Source organism: Myotis daubentonii, chromosome 2 (assembly GCF_963259705.1).
Source record: "Myotis daubentonii chromosome 2, mMyoDau2.1, whole genome shotgun sequence".
Lineage (NCBI taxonomy): Eukaryota > Metazoa > Chordata > Mammalia > Chiroptera > Vespertilionidae > Myotis > Myotis daubentonii.
In genome coordinates, this window is record NC_081841.1 from 203,339,954 (window position 1) to 203,357,815 (window position 17,862).

Below are 17,862 nucleotides of genomic sequence, written 5' to 3' on the forward strand. Positions count from 1 at the left end.
AGAACAGTATGATGGCAGGAATATTTTGAGGCTTAAGCAATTTTCCAGAAAGGATTCAGTTATCAAAACCTCACTTGGGTTTCTGAATATACCAGTGGTACACTCTGCCTTGTAAGCCTTTGATACTTTATTTCCTTATCAATATCTTTATATAATATTCTTTATCAAGGAATATTAAGGAAATAATTCTATTCTACATAACCCAAAGACAACAGTTATTAAATAAAAGGGAGAACATTAGTGTTGCTGGCGAAGTTGGATCCATACTGATGATAACAATAAGGGCGATTGATACCAACATGTTCCCCTCCTTTTACTTTTTTTAAATTGATTTTATAGAAAGAGGCAGGGAGAGGGAGAGAGAGATAGAAACATCAATCAGCTGCCTCCTGCACACCCCCTACTGGAGATCAAGCCTGCAGCCCAGGCATGAGCCCTGATTGGGAATTGAACCGAGGGCCTCTCAGTTCATGGGTCGACACTCAACCACTGGCTGGGCTCCCCTCCTTGTTCTACTTCTAAACTAAAGATGTATGTTTGTTAGAGTCAGAGAAGCAGTTACACCCTATTTCCTTGAAACAACAGGGATCTTACAGTATAGAAATTGAACAGAAAACTGATGTTTTGCCCTAGAAATTAAAAAATAAACAAACAATATATGAGAATAATGCTTGGTATAATGGCTATGCCACAATATGATCTGGGATTTCATTATGTCTCTGGCATAGATAAAGCAGGAAACAGTCCCAATCTGCCAGGTGCGACAGGTAAGTGGTGAAGCTGGTGACCCAGGAGTCTCTCTGACAAGAGCTCTGGGTCCACTATTTCAGTCCCAGCTGGGACATGGCCAAGAAGGCCAACACAACACTGACACTTCCATCACCTACACTCACAGTTTTCTGATTGAGAGCCATTAGAGACAGAAGCTGGATTATTTCCATGAGCTCAGATGGAGAACACACTCTGTTGACAACACAAAGAACAATAAAACTTAACAGGAAATCCTGGCTGGGACTCTTCCCAGGGATTAAACAGTTAAGGAAGGGAAATGTGGTCCTCAACCAAGCAAGACCCTTCATTTTAAAGGAGCAGCATAGCAGTGTCTACTTCCTCCTCAGCATTGTCATCATCTGTGGGAACATATCATGAGACTCTTTTTATAAAAAAGTCGGAGACAAATGCACTTTAGAGCTGATAACCCGTTTAAAATAGTCTAATGTGTCGGTCATTAAAGTCGATCAGTTGGCGTTAATGATTAAAGATGAGAGAAAATCTCATAAATGACCAAACAGGTTAAGGAAAGAAGAAAGAAGTCAATTCTCTCTTGCTGTAGTTAACAGCATCCTGTAGCCAAGTACTTACTGCATCTTCACAAATCCACAGTACTGTTGGAAGCAGGGACTGTTTTAATGTGTAATAGGAAATTACATTTATCAGTATGTTTCCCTAGGGAGTTCTAGTTTTTACAAATTTGACTAAATTAATAAAAAAAAAAGCCCACATACCACTGTTTTGAGACCCCCTAGGTGACAACTAAACTGAGGAATAACCACCTAAATTTTGGGTGGCATTTCCAGAGCTTCTCCTGCAGTCGGTTTGTTCAAAGCCAAAGTGGAAGTGATACAATATGGACAGGAAACCAGGCTCTCATTTTTTTCCCCTTGAAAAATGTGAAAATATTGCTTCTATTTGCAAGTTTGAAAACCAAGGGTGAAAGTCAATAGATCTAAACTGAATCCTCTCCTATAGTGTTACCGAGAGGATTTTCACTGGGGTGACTGGTGATTTCCATTTCTTCTCCTCCAAACAGGGCATGGAGGGCAGACTTTGTAATGCAAAGAACAAACAGTCACCCTAACCGGTTTGGCTCAGTGGATAGAGCATCGGCCTGCGAACTGAAGGGTCCCAGTTTCAATTCCGGTCAAGGGCATGAACCTTGGTTGTGGGCACATCCCCAATAGGGGGTGTGCAGGAGGCAGCTGATCGATGTTTCTACTCTCTATCCCTCTCCCTTCCTCTCTGTAAAAAATCAATAAAATATATTTTTTTAAAAAGAACAGTCAGTCCCTGTTCACCTGTGATTTTGAAGTCTCTCTAGAACAGAGTACCCACAATTTACAAAAGTTTACATATTCAATATGCATAAAGGGGGAGTAAGTAGCATTAAATAGTAATTTCTAAGCTAAAATGTTGAAATTAGACTACTGCTTTGGACACTGGGGAATTCTGGTGCAAAAGCCAAAGAACTGAGAAGTTCCCTTTCAAGAAATACAAGATCAAGCTCAGACATCAGGCAAGAAGGAATAAAAAAGTGGAATTCTTACATCACTGAGTAAATTCTAATTCAAATGGGAATGCATGTTTTAATAGAAAATATTAAATATTCTAATCCCATAAAATACTAGTAGTATACTCAACTTCTTGCTCAAGCCTTTTCTTTTTAAGCAATGTTTTAATCACTAGAAGTATTTTTATTATACTTATTTTTACTCTGATTCTAAAACTAATAACTTGCTTAATAATGTTAGCTTAGGAATCACTGCTTTACATAAACAACTAAATAAGAAACGTTCCTAGCATTAACCATTTATACCTGTAGCCATGCTATAGCTGATCCAGCTCCAGTATCAAAGGTTTGTTCTGTGAACAGTGTGAGTATAAATTATATTGCCTGTTTCCATTTACCAGCTTTGAAAAACTGAGTAAACGTAACAACATATTGATTGCCTCTTTAATCCTAAAATATTCCTTCCCCTAGAACATAGCACATATATCACTAAAATTACACGGATGAAAGAGCAACAAATTGAGAATGTTATTATTAATAGTTTGCCGAAATCTTGTATCAACGGTGGTACTTCAGAGTTCATACTTTGAATCAACTGAATGAACTAACTTGATGAATTTAATAAATATTTAGCTTTGTTTGAATGTTTCATGAAAAAAATTAACAATGATTTTGTAAAAATAATATTTTCTACTTGTTTTTGGTTATAATTATATAATCACAAGCTGAGAATTCAAACATAGCATCACTAACATCAAAGAATTCAAAAAAGCTAAGTAGTATGCTCTCTATGTACTACACACAGATTGTGACTAGAATGGACTAACTAAAATTCAGTAAGTAATTTTGTAAGTAATTGCCATATCAAAATAAATCTCACTACATAAGTTACTGGTGCTTATTTAAGAAGATATATATCAGCAAAGGACTTTGATTCATCAGCAACAATGAATAATGTGAATAAAAAGTAAATTAAAAATGCCCTTAAATTCAGTATTGTATCTATTTTAATTTTTATATTATACCAGGGGAAGAACAATTAATATTATTTAATTAAGAGGGTCCATCAGGAAAAATTAATGACTGCTTCCTGGAAATTGGAACATGAGTCACTTCCTGTGATAAATCTACTGTCTGTACATTACGAAGTATATATAGACTTAGTAAGACACAAAAAATACACATTAAATAAATGCATGTTCTTGTCATTCAGAAATACATTAATTTAACAATCATTAAATTACTAATGTGTGCAAAATCATTTCCTTCCTTCCTTTCCTACATTCAATTAGTCCTGTGGAATTTTTTTTTCATAGTCTCTCATACCTATGGGCTTCTTCCCACTCTCTTGCACCATTCAGATTATGATTATCATCATGATCATTCTCCTTCTTATTTTAATGTTTGAACCATCAAGTTTTTTCTGCTCCATTAATTTCTTCTAAAGGAGAGACAATAATAGTGCCAGCTCATGTTTTTTTATGTGTGTATTTAAAGATTGAATAACACATGTAAAACATTGAGCAACCAATACATCCTTAATAAATGCATGCTTTCAACAAATTCCTTCATGCCAATCAAACTGGTCTACTCACTTTGTGCCTAACATGCCTATTTACTAGTAACGCCTTTCCTTTAACCTGAAATACTTACATCCATCAGAATTCCAGCAGAATTATACATATAATCCTTCAATGCCCACCTTGTGTTCTTCATCCCTAAACTGAACTAAGTACAATTTTTCAAGTCTTCCATTAACTGTTCCCTTCTTGATGCAGCCTATGCTAATCATTCTATTTAAAATCACCATCTTTCTCCCTCAGCACGTTGACCAGCTAATACCAGCTATTTTCCCTATACAGCTTAACACTTTCTAAAATAGTTCATTATTTACTTTATCCTTTTGTCTGTTTTCTGCTTTTAGAGATAAAATTCTGGAACAAAGGGCACTGAACAGGCACTCAATAAAGAATATAGAAAGATGGGATAAATGAAGTTCTTCCAGCTATAAACAATTATTTAATGTAAGGTAGCACGGGATACTGAAAAAGGTACAAAATGAGGTGGCATCCGCATTTTTCGGACCAGTCTTTGTTTCCTACTAACTATGAAAATACATAAGGCCCAATCATTTCACATTTCTGTATCTTGGTTTCCTCAGGAGTAAAGAAAAATATTTTGACCTGCGTATCTATAAAAGCTCCTAAATCTTTAAAATGTTAATGGTTCTGCTGTGATCCTAGTTAATAAAATTTAGATACTTCATAATCACTACTATCTCATCAGGGACAGCACCAATCATCACATTAATTTTTGGACTACGTCTGGATAACGACCTGATTTTTGCTTTCCAAAATTGCTAGCATTACGAATCCAAAGCTTTGCAGTTGTTCTTCAACAAGTAAGGGAAGTTCATTGTCAACCTGTGGTCCTGCACTCCATTTTATGACAGAGTAAGGAGTTAAGGTGAACTCCAGAAGTGAAAATGAAATAAAAATAATTTCTATTTTGTGAGTCATAAGATTTCCCAAATCAATTATGCAACAGATTCAATAGAGCACATTGACTAATTTTGTAGAGTTCATATGTTCAAAAAATAATGTCCTATTAGATAGATACTCTGATCAAGTGTAGAGATTTACCAACCTCATTCTACATGGAAGGATTAACAATGAACAAATGAAACATCTGGAAACTAGACTTAGGCCCTCTAAATCTAAGCACAAAGAGAACAAAGTGGTTATTCTTACTCTTCATCTTCATAAACATCTCATCCTGAACTCTGCTGATCCAAAACACAGGAAGAGTCAGGTTTAATAAGCAAAATGTATGTCACCAAAACTTGGGCATTTTCTCTAGGAGAGAACTTTACTCAGAGACACTTTATCTTTTATATAAATGTTTAACCTACTTAAAACTTGATTTACAAACCCCATTGGATATAAGAACTGTAAATTGAAAGAAATGTAAAAACAGTTTCATTGATATATACTGCTTGCAAAGTAACTTCATAGCTGAAAGCAGGTAATACCTATCTACATCATAAAAATTTACTGGTTCTATGTGGACTCTGGCAAGAAATTTATCATCTTTGAGCCTGTGCTAAAACAGGCTTTGAGCCTGTTTCTCTGTGCTAAAAGAAAATATTAGGTTTAAATTGTCCCTATGATGTCTAAAGTTCTGAAAATCTAATTGTGATTATATATATATATATATATATATATATATATATATATATATATATATGCAATAACCCAGCATACATTTAAAATATATGCATCTGGGATTAGAATTTCTAATAACTTAATATGTCCTAATGAGATCACAGTATTCAATAAAATTATAATCCACTATGTCCTTAAGATATTACAGTAGTCAACGTTATGAATATTCTATTTTCAATAAGTCCCATTTAGCAAGTAGCACTGACTACTAAAATAATTCAATAAAAAAATGAACAAAATTAAAGTTTCAAGCTGACTTAGAAAACGCAGCAATCTAGAACAATTAATGTTCCAAGGATTTTGAGAAGCCAAAGATTTATTACACTGATACCAATGTTTTTATGTATAGTTTTCTGAATAGGTGGGGGATATATAGGCTATTGGCTATATGTACCTTAGCTTCCACAGTGCAGATCAGCTAAAATTCACAGAAATATGAAACTGAACTTCCTGGGCAAGGGTTACTTTAAATATCTCCCTTTGTCACTAAAGTCGAAAGATAAAAAGACTAAAGTGATTACTTTGTGCATTGTTTTTGTTTTCTATGTAAACCAAAGTCTTCCCAGATCACTTGATATTGTTTTTCTCCTCTTTTTGAAAAGTCATGAGTTGTGGGATGGAAAAAATTTGTAAAAATCCAGCTTGTTTTAAGAATTAAAGAGTGATCAGCATTGCAACACTGAATACTGCCACTGATCATTCTTAAGATTTGCTTCATAGGCAATACTTAACATCATGCAACGATCAATGGAGACTGATCCCTTTTGCTCCCAGAAGAGCAAGCAATTACGACCCAGGAAGCTCCACCAAGGGATTACAACAAATGCTAACAAGAGTTTAGCTCCACTGTCCTTAGATCATTCCATTTATTTATGGAGCTTTTATTGCACGACACAAACATACTTCATAAAACAAATACTTCCTGTTACTTAGCAAAGGAAGAGGCAACATTGAACATCATCAGGCTAATCGTGGTCAAGTCTGCGGTTAAGGCCTCGCTCACTCTTCCCCCAACCCGTCTGGTGAGAAACTATAGGTTGGGCCATCCATCTGCTCCATAACCTCTGATGCTCCAGGACACTGGCTTCAGGACAAACAGAACAGAACCGAGGAGGAATGTGCTGCGACATCACTGGAGAAGAAGTGATGGTGGGGTAGGAAATAGCAGCCTAATGAAGAAAAGTTACTGTGGGATAGCAAGTAAGAAAGTAATAAAGGGAAGGAGAAGGGAGGAAAACTGTATAAATAAAATTATATCAGTATCTGCAACCAACATAGGTACCAAAGTTAAGACTTGAGCGTCATAGTACTAGTACATCTGTTTGCCTATAAATTACCTTTTCTTGTTAGGGGCAACTATCATTGTCTTCAGTGTTGCAACCGACAGTCGGACAACCCCCGTGGGGTCCCAGATTGAAGAGGGTGCAGACTGGGCTGAGGGAAACGCCACCCAGTGCACAAATTTCATGCACCAGGCCTCTAGTAATTAATAATTATTCAGAGTGTGTATACATTTTTTGGGACACCCTGTATAAAAGTGTGAATTCTTGTTTTAATTTTAAATTATGAGTTTTTAAAAGAAAATGAGTTATAGAGGAGACTTTTTATTAGATGATTACATGAGTATTAAATTCTGTACTAACTTTTGCTAAAAATAGTTAATAAATTTCCCCTTCACTGGTATGAAAGCACCCCAAGAAAGGCAATTCAATTATTCAAGTGCATATCACTGAAAATTATAGTATAGCAAGGTTCATCTTGTCATACCATATTTTTGATAAAAAATAAAAAATACTTTAACTTAGGACGATTTCTATTGTATTTCATAAAGTTTTATTGGGTCTAGCAGCTTATTTCCAGTGCACAGTCAGGAAAGACTATACCCAGGTAAAATTTGCCCTAGATTGTTGTTATCAATATTTTTCCCCTTAGAAGTGACTGCATTATTGCTCCAATATTGATTCAGAGTTCAATTTCTTCAGTGAGTTTATTGTACTTGAATTAGTAACAATCAAGATGACCAAAGCACAAAAGTTTTCACACATTTCTAGTTCTACTATGCTAAAGAGTAAATAAATATAATTATGCTGATTACTGTACATGTTTGTAATTTACAAGCTCTAACAAATTACACCTCTATGCAAGGAAAGTCATAAGATGCACAACAAAAATACCAAAGCCCCTTATAAGTGCCTATATCTAGAAGAGCATTGCTTTTTTTCTTTTTGTAGAATTGTGACCAATATTTCCATTTAATTGTAACAGAATCTCCAGATACAATTATTCTCTACTTATATAACTTTTTTTTTTTACTTTTTAAAAGCTTCTATCAATTAGATATGAGCTAGAGTTTTGTTTTTAAACTTATTGATAAACAACCTTTTCCTTTATACTTTAAATAATTTTATTTACCTAATTAAATATATATATATATTTCAGAGAGAAAGGGAGAGGGAGAGAGAAATATCAGTGATGAGAGAGAATCATTGATCAGCTGCCTCCTGCATGCCCCATACTGGGGACTGAGCCCCGAACCCAGGCATGTGCCCTGACTGGTAATTGAACCGTGGCCTCCTGGTTCATAGGTCAAAGTTCAACCACTGAGCCATGCTGGCCAGGCAATTTATCCAATTTTATTAATTAATTAATTATCATTTCCTCTTTTATTTAGGTTATTATATGTATATTTAACAAAATTAAAATAACTTCTATGTTTAATCTGACTCATGTAAAATTATTCTATGTAAATTGTTATTTCCATGGGTTTTGTGAAATGCTGAAAACAGCTTAATGCGTATCTTTTGGGGTCTGGAAATCCTAGTTTGAAACAATGAGAAGAGTTAGATGAACATAATTTTCATTCATATCAAGAAGAATACATGATCTTTCCAGCCCAAGTCTTCCCAGGCACTACATCTAAATTATATGAATTCCTTTTTGTTATCCCAATGATGAGGATTAACTTTATTTCTATCCAATCACTTCTCATGTGAATAATATAGCAACCCAAGTCTTTATTCAGAACTAAATAACTTAATGGCAGAATCAAGACTTTCTCTGGACAGTGGAACTAAAAATTCCTTGGGAGTATTTTAATATTCTTGTTCTGTAAGCCAAAAGAACAAATAGAGAATATGACTGAAAAATGAAAACAAAAATATTTATAGCTATCGGCTTTCTAGAATATTAAAAATAATCTCAGAATCTTTTTATATTCTAATAGAGTTATGTACATATTTTCCACTTAAGAAAGTGTTCTTAAAGAACCAGACAGATATTGCTTTTCCAACCACTCCAATGGTTTGTTTAAACAGTGCCGCATAGTCCAAACATGAATCTCCCAAAGTTACCCAACTTGGGAGCAGAGTTGGGACTTGTGTCACTTTAAGATGTAGGACATTGCTGGCAAGTCTTCAGTATTCAACAATATTAGAAGAGGAACATACTAGGGGAGAAACAGAGGTGGTGGTCAAAATATGAATAAAATGAAGATAAGGAGAAGAAATGCTAAATTCAGAGAGTATATGTTTAGGAATTAAAAATTAATTCAAATTGAATTGTGCAACTAAATTCTTAAAATCCATTAGAACACAAGCTCTTTGAGGACAGGGACTTTTACTGTTTTTCGTTGCCATATAACCAATCTCGAACCGTGCTTGGCTCATAGAAGGTAATAAATACATACTCATTGGATGAAAAAAAAGAGAGGAAATAATAGAAGAGAATCACTAACATATGCAAAATTAAAAAAATGGAAACATGAACATAAAAGTAGACATGGTATAGTTTACGGTTTAATAGAAAGTCCAATAGATTCAGTGGACAAGAGCTATAATCCGAATCCTTGGGGGCTTCTACCTTTTTAGACAAGTCATAACTTCTTATGCCTCCATTTCTCAATTTACAAATTATCTCTTCCTTCATGCTTTAAAATGATACTCTGAGTTATTAAAAGAGAAAGGTAAGCAAGAACGAACAAAGACATGTGATGTGGGGCATAATGCTTTTCTGGGAATGCAGAAATGCTGATTTGCACAAACATGTAAAGGAGTCAGCAGAGAAACTGGCATGAAGCATACTAAGAAAAAGAACAGGGAGAGATAAAGAAGAACAAAAGTTTGAATTTATTGTACCATTAACAGAATAGTACACTGTTCAGTAGCTGGAGACATTTTTTGTATGTATCTTTGCAATATGTGTAAATACTCTTCAGTATTAAAAGGCAATAAAGTTATCTGAGAGAAAAGACAGGTGAAGGTGCTTTGATATCTTAGAATGCAATGATATATTGATACACAAAGCCAAAGTGGCCTAATTAGAAAAATAAGAGATATTTAAGATAAAATTGAGAGGGTGGGAAGGTAGATGAAGGGGGAAAACTGATCTAAATGGAAAAGGAGAAACAAAGTGGGATGTGCAGAAAGAGGTGAGCCACTTGGCCATCTGCAACATGACAGGGAAGAGCTGACCTTAGACAACCCAAGATGGTTTCAAAAGCAAGCTGAACACTGTATGGCTGGTCAGATTAAAAGGGGAAAAGACCGCCTCTACTGAAAATTGTATAAGCCCAAACCAAGAAGGCAAAAAGAACATTGAATTTTAATAGTATGAACTATACACGCTTGACCAGTGGTCCCATTCTAAGTGTTCCCTAACTATAGATCAGATACCAGAGTGAGTTTCTAGGTCTAACTCTCTACATCAGGGAAAAGAGGATAGGAGATAGGTCACTGATCTGCTCTCTACTCTTTGGATGTCACCAAACCTTTCAGAGTTTGTGAATTCTACTAAAATAATTTCATGAACTCTTTCAGAGTCTGGATTGCCTCCTCAGTAAATTTATAAAATAATTTGTGTCCAATGGAGGATCTTTCCGTTTCTTCTAGTTTTTACTGTTCTGAGGCTTAAAATAAGTATGGTCAAAGTGGAGAAAATTTATTTGAGAACACCATTCTGAAATACCAACAAGAACAGTTGCAAGGATCTAGAAGAATCTATTCGGCTAAAAATGAAGACCATTTCTAAATTGAAGGGAAGAAATCCTTTGATAAATTGAATGAATCATGTTGAGCTCTGCAGACAGTAATGATTCATAATGTCACTGAGGTCACAGTGGTTTGCCATGCCACCCAATACAAAGATTTAAGACAAAGCAAAACAAATTTGGCCTAAGATGAAAATACCAATAAATGCTTGTATCTAAGAGTCTGTTGTCAAGCAGGCTACCCCAAGGGGAAATACATTTTTTTCAGGACCAGAGTTTCCTGGTTGTACTTTAATTAATCAGCTCTTTTTTTAGTAATCTTAAGTTTGCAATCTTCCAATCAGTTTTTTCTAGAGGGCAGGAAAAATTTTAAAGCCCAGGAAAAATAATCCTACAAATGAATGGTTCAAGTGTTATGTGACTTGCTAAAATATAAAAAAATTAACTTATCATGGTGATATAATGAATGTGGTAGTGAAAAACCACTAATTACACAGAGAAAATACAGAAGTATATGTATTTTCCAGCCTTATATTAGAATCCTTAATATATATATTGTATGCATAGATTAATATGGTGAAAACTTGAAATTATATTACCTTATGAAAGAAATACCCATTTTAAGAAAGCTGGCATAGCCACTATATCTATAGGCAATTTAAAATGCTATATTTTGCCTTTTATTATAATGAAGACTAAGGATGTTTTATTTTAAAGAAATCAGGGAGGAAGGGAGTAATTCTAGTATTTCTAGAATAAAACCCTAATACTAATGGGTAAATTGGTTTGGGAAATAACACAGCAGACACAATTACTAGGATTGTCTCTCCTCCCCTTTCTCAGGCTCCAGGATAAAGAAGAATCAATTAGCCCTCAACAGACTATGACCTTGAAGGTTACAGCTCTGAGCATAATGTGCTGAATATGCTGAGACAGATAGAAGAGGGAGAAACTCCTGAAACCAATGACGAGCATGTTTCGGATACGATAATGTCATTTTAAAATATACATCATGATGTGTAGTTCATGTCAAAAGCATGCATGATAAAACGAAAGCTCCTGTTCTTTCTGTGACTAAGCAATACTTCCTTAGATGAAAAGAAAAAAAAATGAGAGAGATTACAAAAGGACAAAATTCAGTTCCAAGCCTTTTTTTTCCCCCTTTGCTTCCCTTTAGTTGATGGTTACAAGTATTTAAACAGCAAACATGACCACTTATGAGGGTCTGCAAACAAAGCTCTAAGGACCAACCTTTAACAAAAAAGACTCACAATTTTGGAGATACTAATAATTTGTTTTTAGGCACTACTAGAAAAAAATTAACACAGAGTTTCCCACACAGAAAACCCTATCGGATGCACAGTGTTCACCAACGGTCCATTGCTAACTTTCCAGGAGAAAACTACTTCCCAGACTGCTCTTCCAGGCTTATTTCCATTGCACTTCCGAAGGCTGCAGCTGTGCATCGGGCCGGCACTGGTCACTGTGATGCTTTTAGGCAGCAGTAAATCTCTCCCACTCAATGCAAATGCCAGAAAATCAATGCCCTGGCTTGCAAAAGAAATTTTTTAAAGAAACTATATGGGATGTATAATGTATTAAAACACTTAACAGAAGAATTTACCTTAAACATAAATTTCTCATAAAGTCACCAGATACTTTTTGATAGGTCCTAGATCAGGAAAATGTGCTGGATGTTTCTCTTTGTTTGCTTGTTTTCTTCCAATGACAACATTACAGAATTTAGCTGACAAGTTTTTCCCAAGGCTTCCTATTCCTTTACTGGACCAGTAAACCTATTCGGCCCCATTTTCATTAAAGACAAGTTTAAAACGCTAAAGACAAAGGAGTAACCTTGTCCTCTCGGTGAATTTTGCTTCTCCTTGCAGGATCTGTACTTGCTTTTTATAGCCTGTCATTTCATCTGGGTATTATTTCCCGGTCACTTTGCCAGGTGGGAAGAGGCGGCGAATGCAGTGATGTCTGTCAGACCTTTAATGATGCTTCAGGGATTTGATAAAGATACAAAGCAGTGTCTGCAGAAAGAGGCTTCTTCCCTAATTACACCTGAAAAACAAGCTCTCTCTCTCTCTCTCTCTCTCTCTCTCTCTCTCTCTCTCTCTCAACCTTTGCTACTAAAACTGGTGTGTAAGAAACAGTCTTGAATCACAAGCAGAAATCAAGTTCTCCTGTGTTTCTATAACACACAGGCTCTGGAAGAGATACTCTTTATTCTTTATTACTATCGAGAGGGAAACAAAAGGAGGAGTATTTCATCACCGAATCCTTATCCTCAACTCACCTTTAACCCTAAGAGATTTCACATACGTTACTAAGAACCAAGTTCTTTGATCTTTTAAATTTTTCTACTAAGGACATACTCATCAATGGAAAACAGTGATAGGAGATAAACAAAAGTAAATTAGAAACATTTTTAAAAAGCAATAGAAAACTCTTCCATTGTCTATTGATGTTTACAACATTCTGACTAGTCATGGTTTCATCCCTGTCAACTTTCCATTAGAGAGCATTGCGACGAGCCAGGGCAGACAGCAGCATACTGTTCTGTATTGTTTTAAAAGCGTGGGCTCTCTCACTCCCAGGTTATTAAGCTGGGCTGCTGCTACCTGACAAGCAAATGACACACGCCTGACAAACAACGATGTACCTTACTAACGAGCCTTGTACTTTTTAATGACCACCACAGACGCTACTTAAACATTTGATTACAGACGACAAGAGCAATCTGGGAAAATCCTTTCATGCAGGATTGTATTGTGTCTTGAATAGAATAAGTCTGCCCCTAATAAGTGCCCAGTAACCAAAACAACAATCTGGGCAGGACGCCAATCATCTGATGGCAGTGAGAGATGAGCACTGTAAATGTATAAAGACTTGATGCAGTATCCGGAAGAACTGATTGAAATACAAACATGGGGAGAAGTGGTTAGGAAAAAGAGATGGGGATGGGGATTGCTGGAAGGCAGAGGGGAACTGAAAGATGAAGAGAGGTAACGGGAAGATGATATGGGGAAAAGAAAGACACAAAATCATACTCACTGCTATATGGAAGTTACACTTACATGAATAAATGATGATCTGATATTTTAATTTCAAAAAATGTTAGAAATAAATTGAATTTAAGTTATATTCAAGCATGACTTGAAGATGCTGAAGTTCGGGTCCCCCACCCCAGATTTAACAATCCAGCTAGAAGGAGTTGCTGCTAGAGCCCTGATTCATGCCAGCAGTTTGCAAGATCTTTTTACTCATCTCTTCAACGCCACCCGAAGCATCCCAGTCACATGATAGGCTTAAACGGAACCATGCAATTAGAGCACAAGAAGAAAAGAAAACAGCTACATGCTCTGGAGAACACTTTGTAGGACCTCAAGCCCACCCCCTGGCCTTTATTCACCATCATCTCTCTCTCTACTTACAAAGTTTAGGAGCAGTTTGGAGATTAGTTTCTGTTGTTTGTGGCTGAGTTGCTGACTTGGGTGTTCTCACCTCGGGGTTCCGAGTGGGGGGAGGGAAAGACGGTGCAGTGGACGGCAAGAAAGAAAAAGCAAAAACACGATTCTTCGGGGTGGGTACCGCGGAAGGTTCAGAGGACACAAGAGCATTGTCAACTTGCAGTGTAACTTGAACCTCAGTTTCAGACTGAGCCCTAGAGACAGGTGAAGTGTATGCCTCAGATGCTACCCACACCGCTGAGGCAGCAGTTGGATCCAGAGAAATAATAGGGTCCTGGCCTAACCCCCCAGGGTCAAGGTGCGTGGGGGAGTCATACTCAAATATCTTGTCCACAAAGACCCACTTGAGGCCGGCAATGCAGAGGCAGAGGCTGACCAGGCAAGCCAGAATGGGGACAATGCAGATCTTCTCCGAGTTGAGACAACCTCTCAGGCGCTCGGCTTCCAGGCAGACGCAGCAGGGCACCGCCAGGCCCACGAGGCCGGAGCTTCTCCCATCTTCAGTCTGGGTCTCTGGCATGACTTCTGCTGCCGGAAGCCCATCCAGAGACGGGTCTGCACTCAGCTGCGTGGAGGGGCTGGAGGACCTCTCGGGGGCCCCCTCAGACATGTCTGGGGAATAGATCTCCATCGGCTCACCTCCAGAAGGCCTGGCCTCTCTCACGGTCCATTACCATGCAGAGCCCCCCCCAACCAAATGAGACAGCATCTTACAGGGGGAAATCGATAAGTCGTCCAAGTCCAAGGCCATTATCACAAGCAAGAGGAGTTCAGGAGGCAGGAAGGAGAGGGGGGAAAGCCTCTAGCAACTACCAAATAAAAGTATATTGTAATTCTTGACCGCTGTTTGGGGGCCACTTTGGCAGTTCTTTTAAATGCTTCTCCAAACCATCCCGGCTGGTCCAGAGAACAGGGGCCAAAATAGAAACCCGGCTGACTGAGGGCGGGTCGATTAAGTAAACCAGTAGCCCAAACTGAAAGGCATGTTCCTCACCTCGAGCATCTGAAGCTGGTATCTGCTTAGATGGAGAAAACAACTGTCATGCAGGAGAAGTAGGAGCAAAAGCAGGACCAGCGCTGGCGGCGGTGGCGGCAGCAGCGGCGGCGGCAGGAGAGGCAGCAGTGACAGTAGCAACAGCATCCTGTAGTGTTAATGCGACGGCGGAGCGGGGCTGAATCATTACAGAGCAGCAGGTGCCTGCCCTCGGAGCATCACTGCAAGCAGCATCATCGCAGAGGGACCCGAAGGGAAGAGTGCGGCCAGGAGGGGCGGCGACTCCCCTCCCCGCCCTGCCTCCGCCCTCACCCCCAACCACTCCTCTTTGTGCTTCTTGAGCGCTCATTCACTTTCTTCCCCTGCGGCTCTCCCTGTCTTCATAGTCCCTTGCTCTTCCTTTCCCCTCCTCTTTCAAAGACGTCCTCTCCCTCTCTCAGTCTCTTTCTTTTTCCTCCCTCCTCTCCCAGCCCCCACCCTCCTCTAGCTGCACTCTAGAGCTGCTGGCTGGGCTGAGGAAAATCAGGATCCCCAGCAACACAGGACTGCCAGTGACTTCCTATTTTATCCAATTAGAAGGAATAAAGGCCATCAAATCAAAGACAAGCCGGCAGGCACCCGTTAAGCTTGGTCCTCATGGCCCCCACCCCTTGTCTTTCTCTCTTTTTCTCTCTGCAAAAACCGCCCCAGTCTTCCACCCCCCGCCTTGTTTGCTTTCAGTCTTGCTGGCTCTTTCCTTGACCCAAGGTTGGGTCAGAGAAAAGCCAGCGATCGATGCTAGCAATCTAACAAAGCTGGGATAGGGTGGGGGCTGTAGGTGGGACCTTATGGGTTGGACCTGAGGCTTGGCAAAGTCTGATATCTGATTCCTCCCCAGAGAGGTAAGCTTTGCAACAGCAATTTCTCCTGCCTGCTGCTGAGAGCTCACGTTCCTTCCGCAGCCCTCTAAGTTTTGTTCACCAAGAGGACTGTTATTACCGGATTTTCAACCAACAGTTAGGAAGTTTTTGCTAACCATGGACAGCTCTGCCTCCAGCCCTTTGCATGAAGATTGTGTGAGACTTTGTAATGCCCAGTGCGAAGTGCTAAGTGTGTGCTGGAGGAGGGGGCTGCTGGGCAGGGGAGAGAGGTTTATAAATATATATCCTAACTCCGGTCCCCTTTAAATTTCCATTTCCCTGTCCCACCCACAGCAGCCCTAGACTAACGTCAAGCTAATAAGAAACACTGGTCAGTAACAGAGCTACCCAGGGAGCACAAAGGCTACCACTTCATTTTGAAATTAGCCTTCACTGTGACTCCACACTGCGGAGGTTTGAATTCCCTGGGCGAGGTAATGTATACCACATGTCCACGGCCATAACTGCACTGCAAGAACTAAGAAGAGTTTTTTGTGAGAGCATGCCTTTTGGGGTTAGGTTTCAGTAGCTCTACCTCATATCGTTTCAATGCTGATTTTTCCCCCTTTTAAAACAGCAGTCGTTCAAAGAGCAAAAGAAATGCACTGTCCTTAACAGAGACAGGCTCCCCTGAACTTGCCGATCATTGCACATCAGCTACTGTATGTGTCTGGCCCTTTAACCCATGCTTTACTGTGAATGAACATTGAATGGTTTCCAAGGAAGCATTTTGCTCACCTATGTCAACAGGAGACTCAAAAATGCTCTTTAAGTCTATATTATATAACCATCATGAGTCTCAGGAGCAATAAAATTTGAGGCTCGAGTCCTGAAAAAATCTGCTTTAAGCACATTCTGTTTTGTGTAGTGCAATCTTCACTGCTTTGGATTATATTTCAGCTTTAAGTGGGCATGGAATTAGAATATTATAATTTCTTTCAAAATGAAATGAGTCCATAATTATACATAGTTAGAAGAATAATAAAGTCTTAAAATGCATTTGCAGTACTATAGCTAACAACCACAACAAACCAATTTAAATAACAGTGATTATGACTATGACAAGCTTATGAACAAAATGAGTTATCCTAAAGTTCACTTGTGCATAATCTGCACTTATATCCCAGCAACTGGTGTCTTAAAATAATTCGTATGCTTAATTTCTAGCTTTAACTATTAGATTTTATAGTAGTGAGAATTTTCTTACGGATTCTAGCAATGGACATGAAATTTCACTTCATAGAAAATCTATACTGAAGCATTTACAGTATTCAAACTGAGAGGTATTAAGATTTTAATTACCAATATTCATGTAAATATTCAAAACCAATACAAGCAATGAATTGCTTATGCTAAGTTAGGGTAATTTATTATTCCTTTAAATATCACTCATGCTAAATATGTGGCACTTAACTCCTCAATTCTACCTCCAACCAATATTTCACTCAAGTATAATAGATTGGCATTTCATCCACAGACAAGGTCATCTAAATTTCAAAGACCAAAATAAATGGGCTTCAGGTAGCCCAAGTCAGACAGGGAAGAAAGATATCAAGAATAGTTAAGAAAAGTGGTCCTTAACTTGCCCAAATAACAACTACTCACCTCTCCTTAACCATTAGGATCAAACATACTTAGCAGACAGAGATATTAATAAGCACTAGCTGTCGTATCAAAGACACCCAGCACTTAACAAAGGAAAACAATGTATTATACAAAGGCTAGGACAGAACAGACAGCCCTGTGGGCTGGCACAGCTGTTCTTCCTCCTGGACTATACAACTCAGACTGTGGCATGTGTACATGGATCGGACCCCTGTAGCACCTTGAAGCTCAGATCAGCTTGTGGAAAGCCTGCATCCTACAAAGTTGTTTCCCACCAAAATGGAAGGTGACTGTAGCGGAGGAAAGGGAGTAGGACAGCAGGTAAAGAATAAAAGGAATTCTCCATGAGTTCTGTCCTTGAGAATAGGAGCCAGAAGTTGCCTTTAACCCTTT

At 38.2% G+C, this 17,862-nt stretch overlaps 2 protein-coding genes across 19 annotated transcripts in view; both read right to left on the bottom strand.

Annotated features, from left to right (window-relative positions):
- NRG1 (neuregulin 1) overlaps positions 1 to 17,862 on the bottom strand; it is a 200,690-nt gene that overhangs the window by 94,924 nt on the left and 87,904 nt on the right. For 5 of the 18 annotated variants that reach the window (XM_059685455.1, XM_059685456.1, XM_059685457.1 and 2 more), the window contains exon 1: positions 13,936 to 14,618. The exons of 10 other annotated variants lie outside the window; for them this stretch is intronic. In XM_059685455.1, coding sequence (XP_059541438.1) covers positions 13,936 to 14,602 — 667 coding nt within the window. In that variant the 5' untranslated portion in view covers positions 14,603 to 14,618. Of the gene's footprint in view, positions 1 to 13,935; positions 14,739 to 17,862 lie in introns of those variants that run through there. 3 more of the 18 variants (XM_059685447.1, XM_059685445.1, XM_059685446.1) reach the window with 1 other exon arrangement.
- On the bottom strand, positions 14,922 to 15,621 carry LOC132228662 (uncharacterized). The gene has a single exon (XM_059685469.1). It carries the CDS (start codon positions 15,110 to 15,112, stop codon positions 14,924 to 14,926), a length of 189 nt encoding a protein of 62 aa, XP_059541452.1. The 5' UTR covers positions 15,113 to 15,621; the 3' UTR covers positions 14,922 to 14,923.

Coding starts and splice junctions, on each gene's coding strand:
- LOC132228662 (XM_059685469.1), bottom strand. CDS start 15,112: ATGCTGTTGCTACTGTCACTGCTGCCTCTCCTGCCGCCGCCGCTGCTG.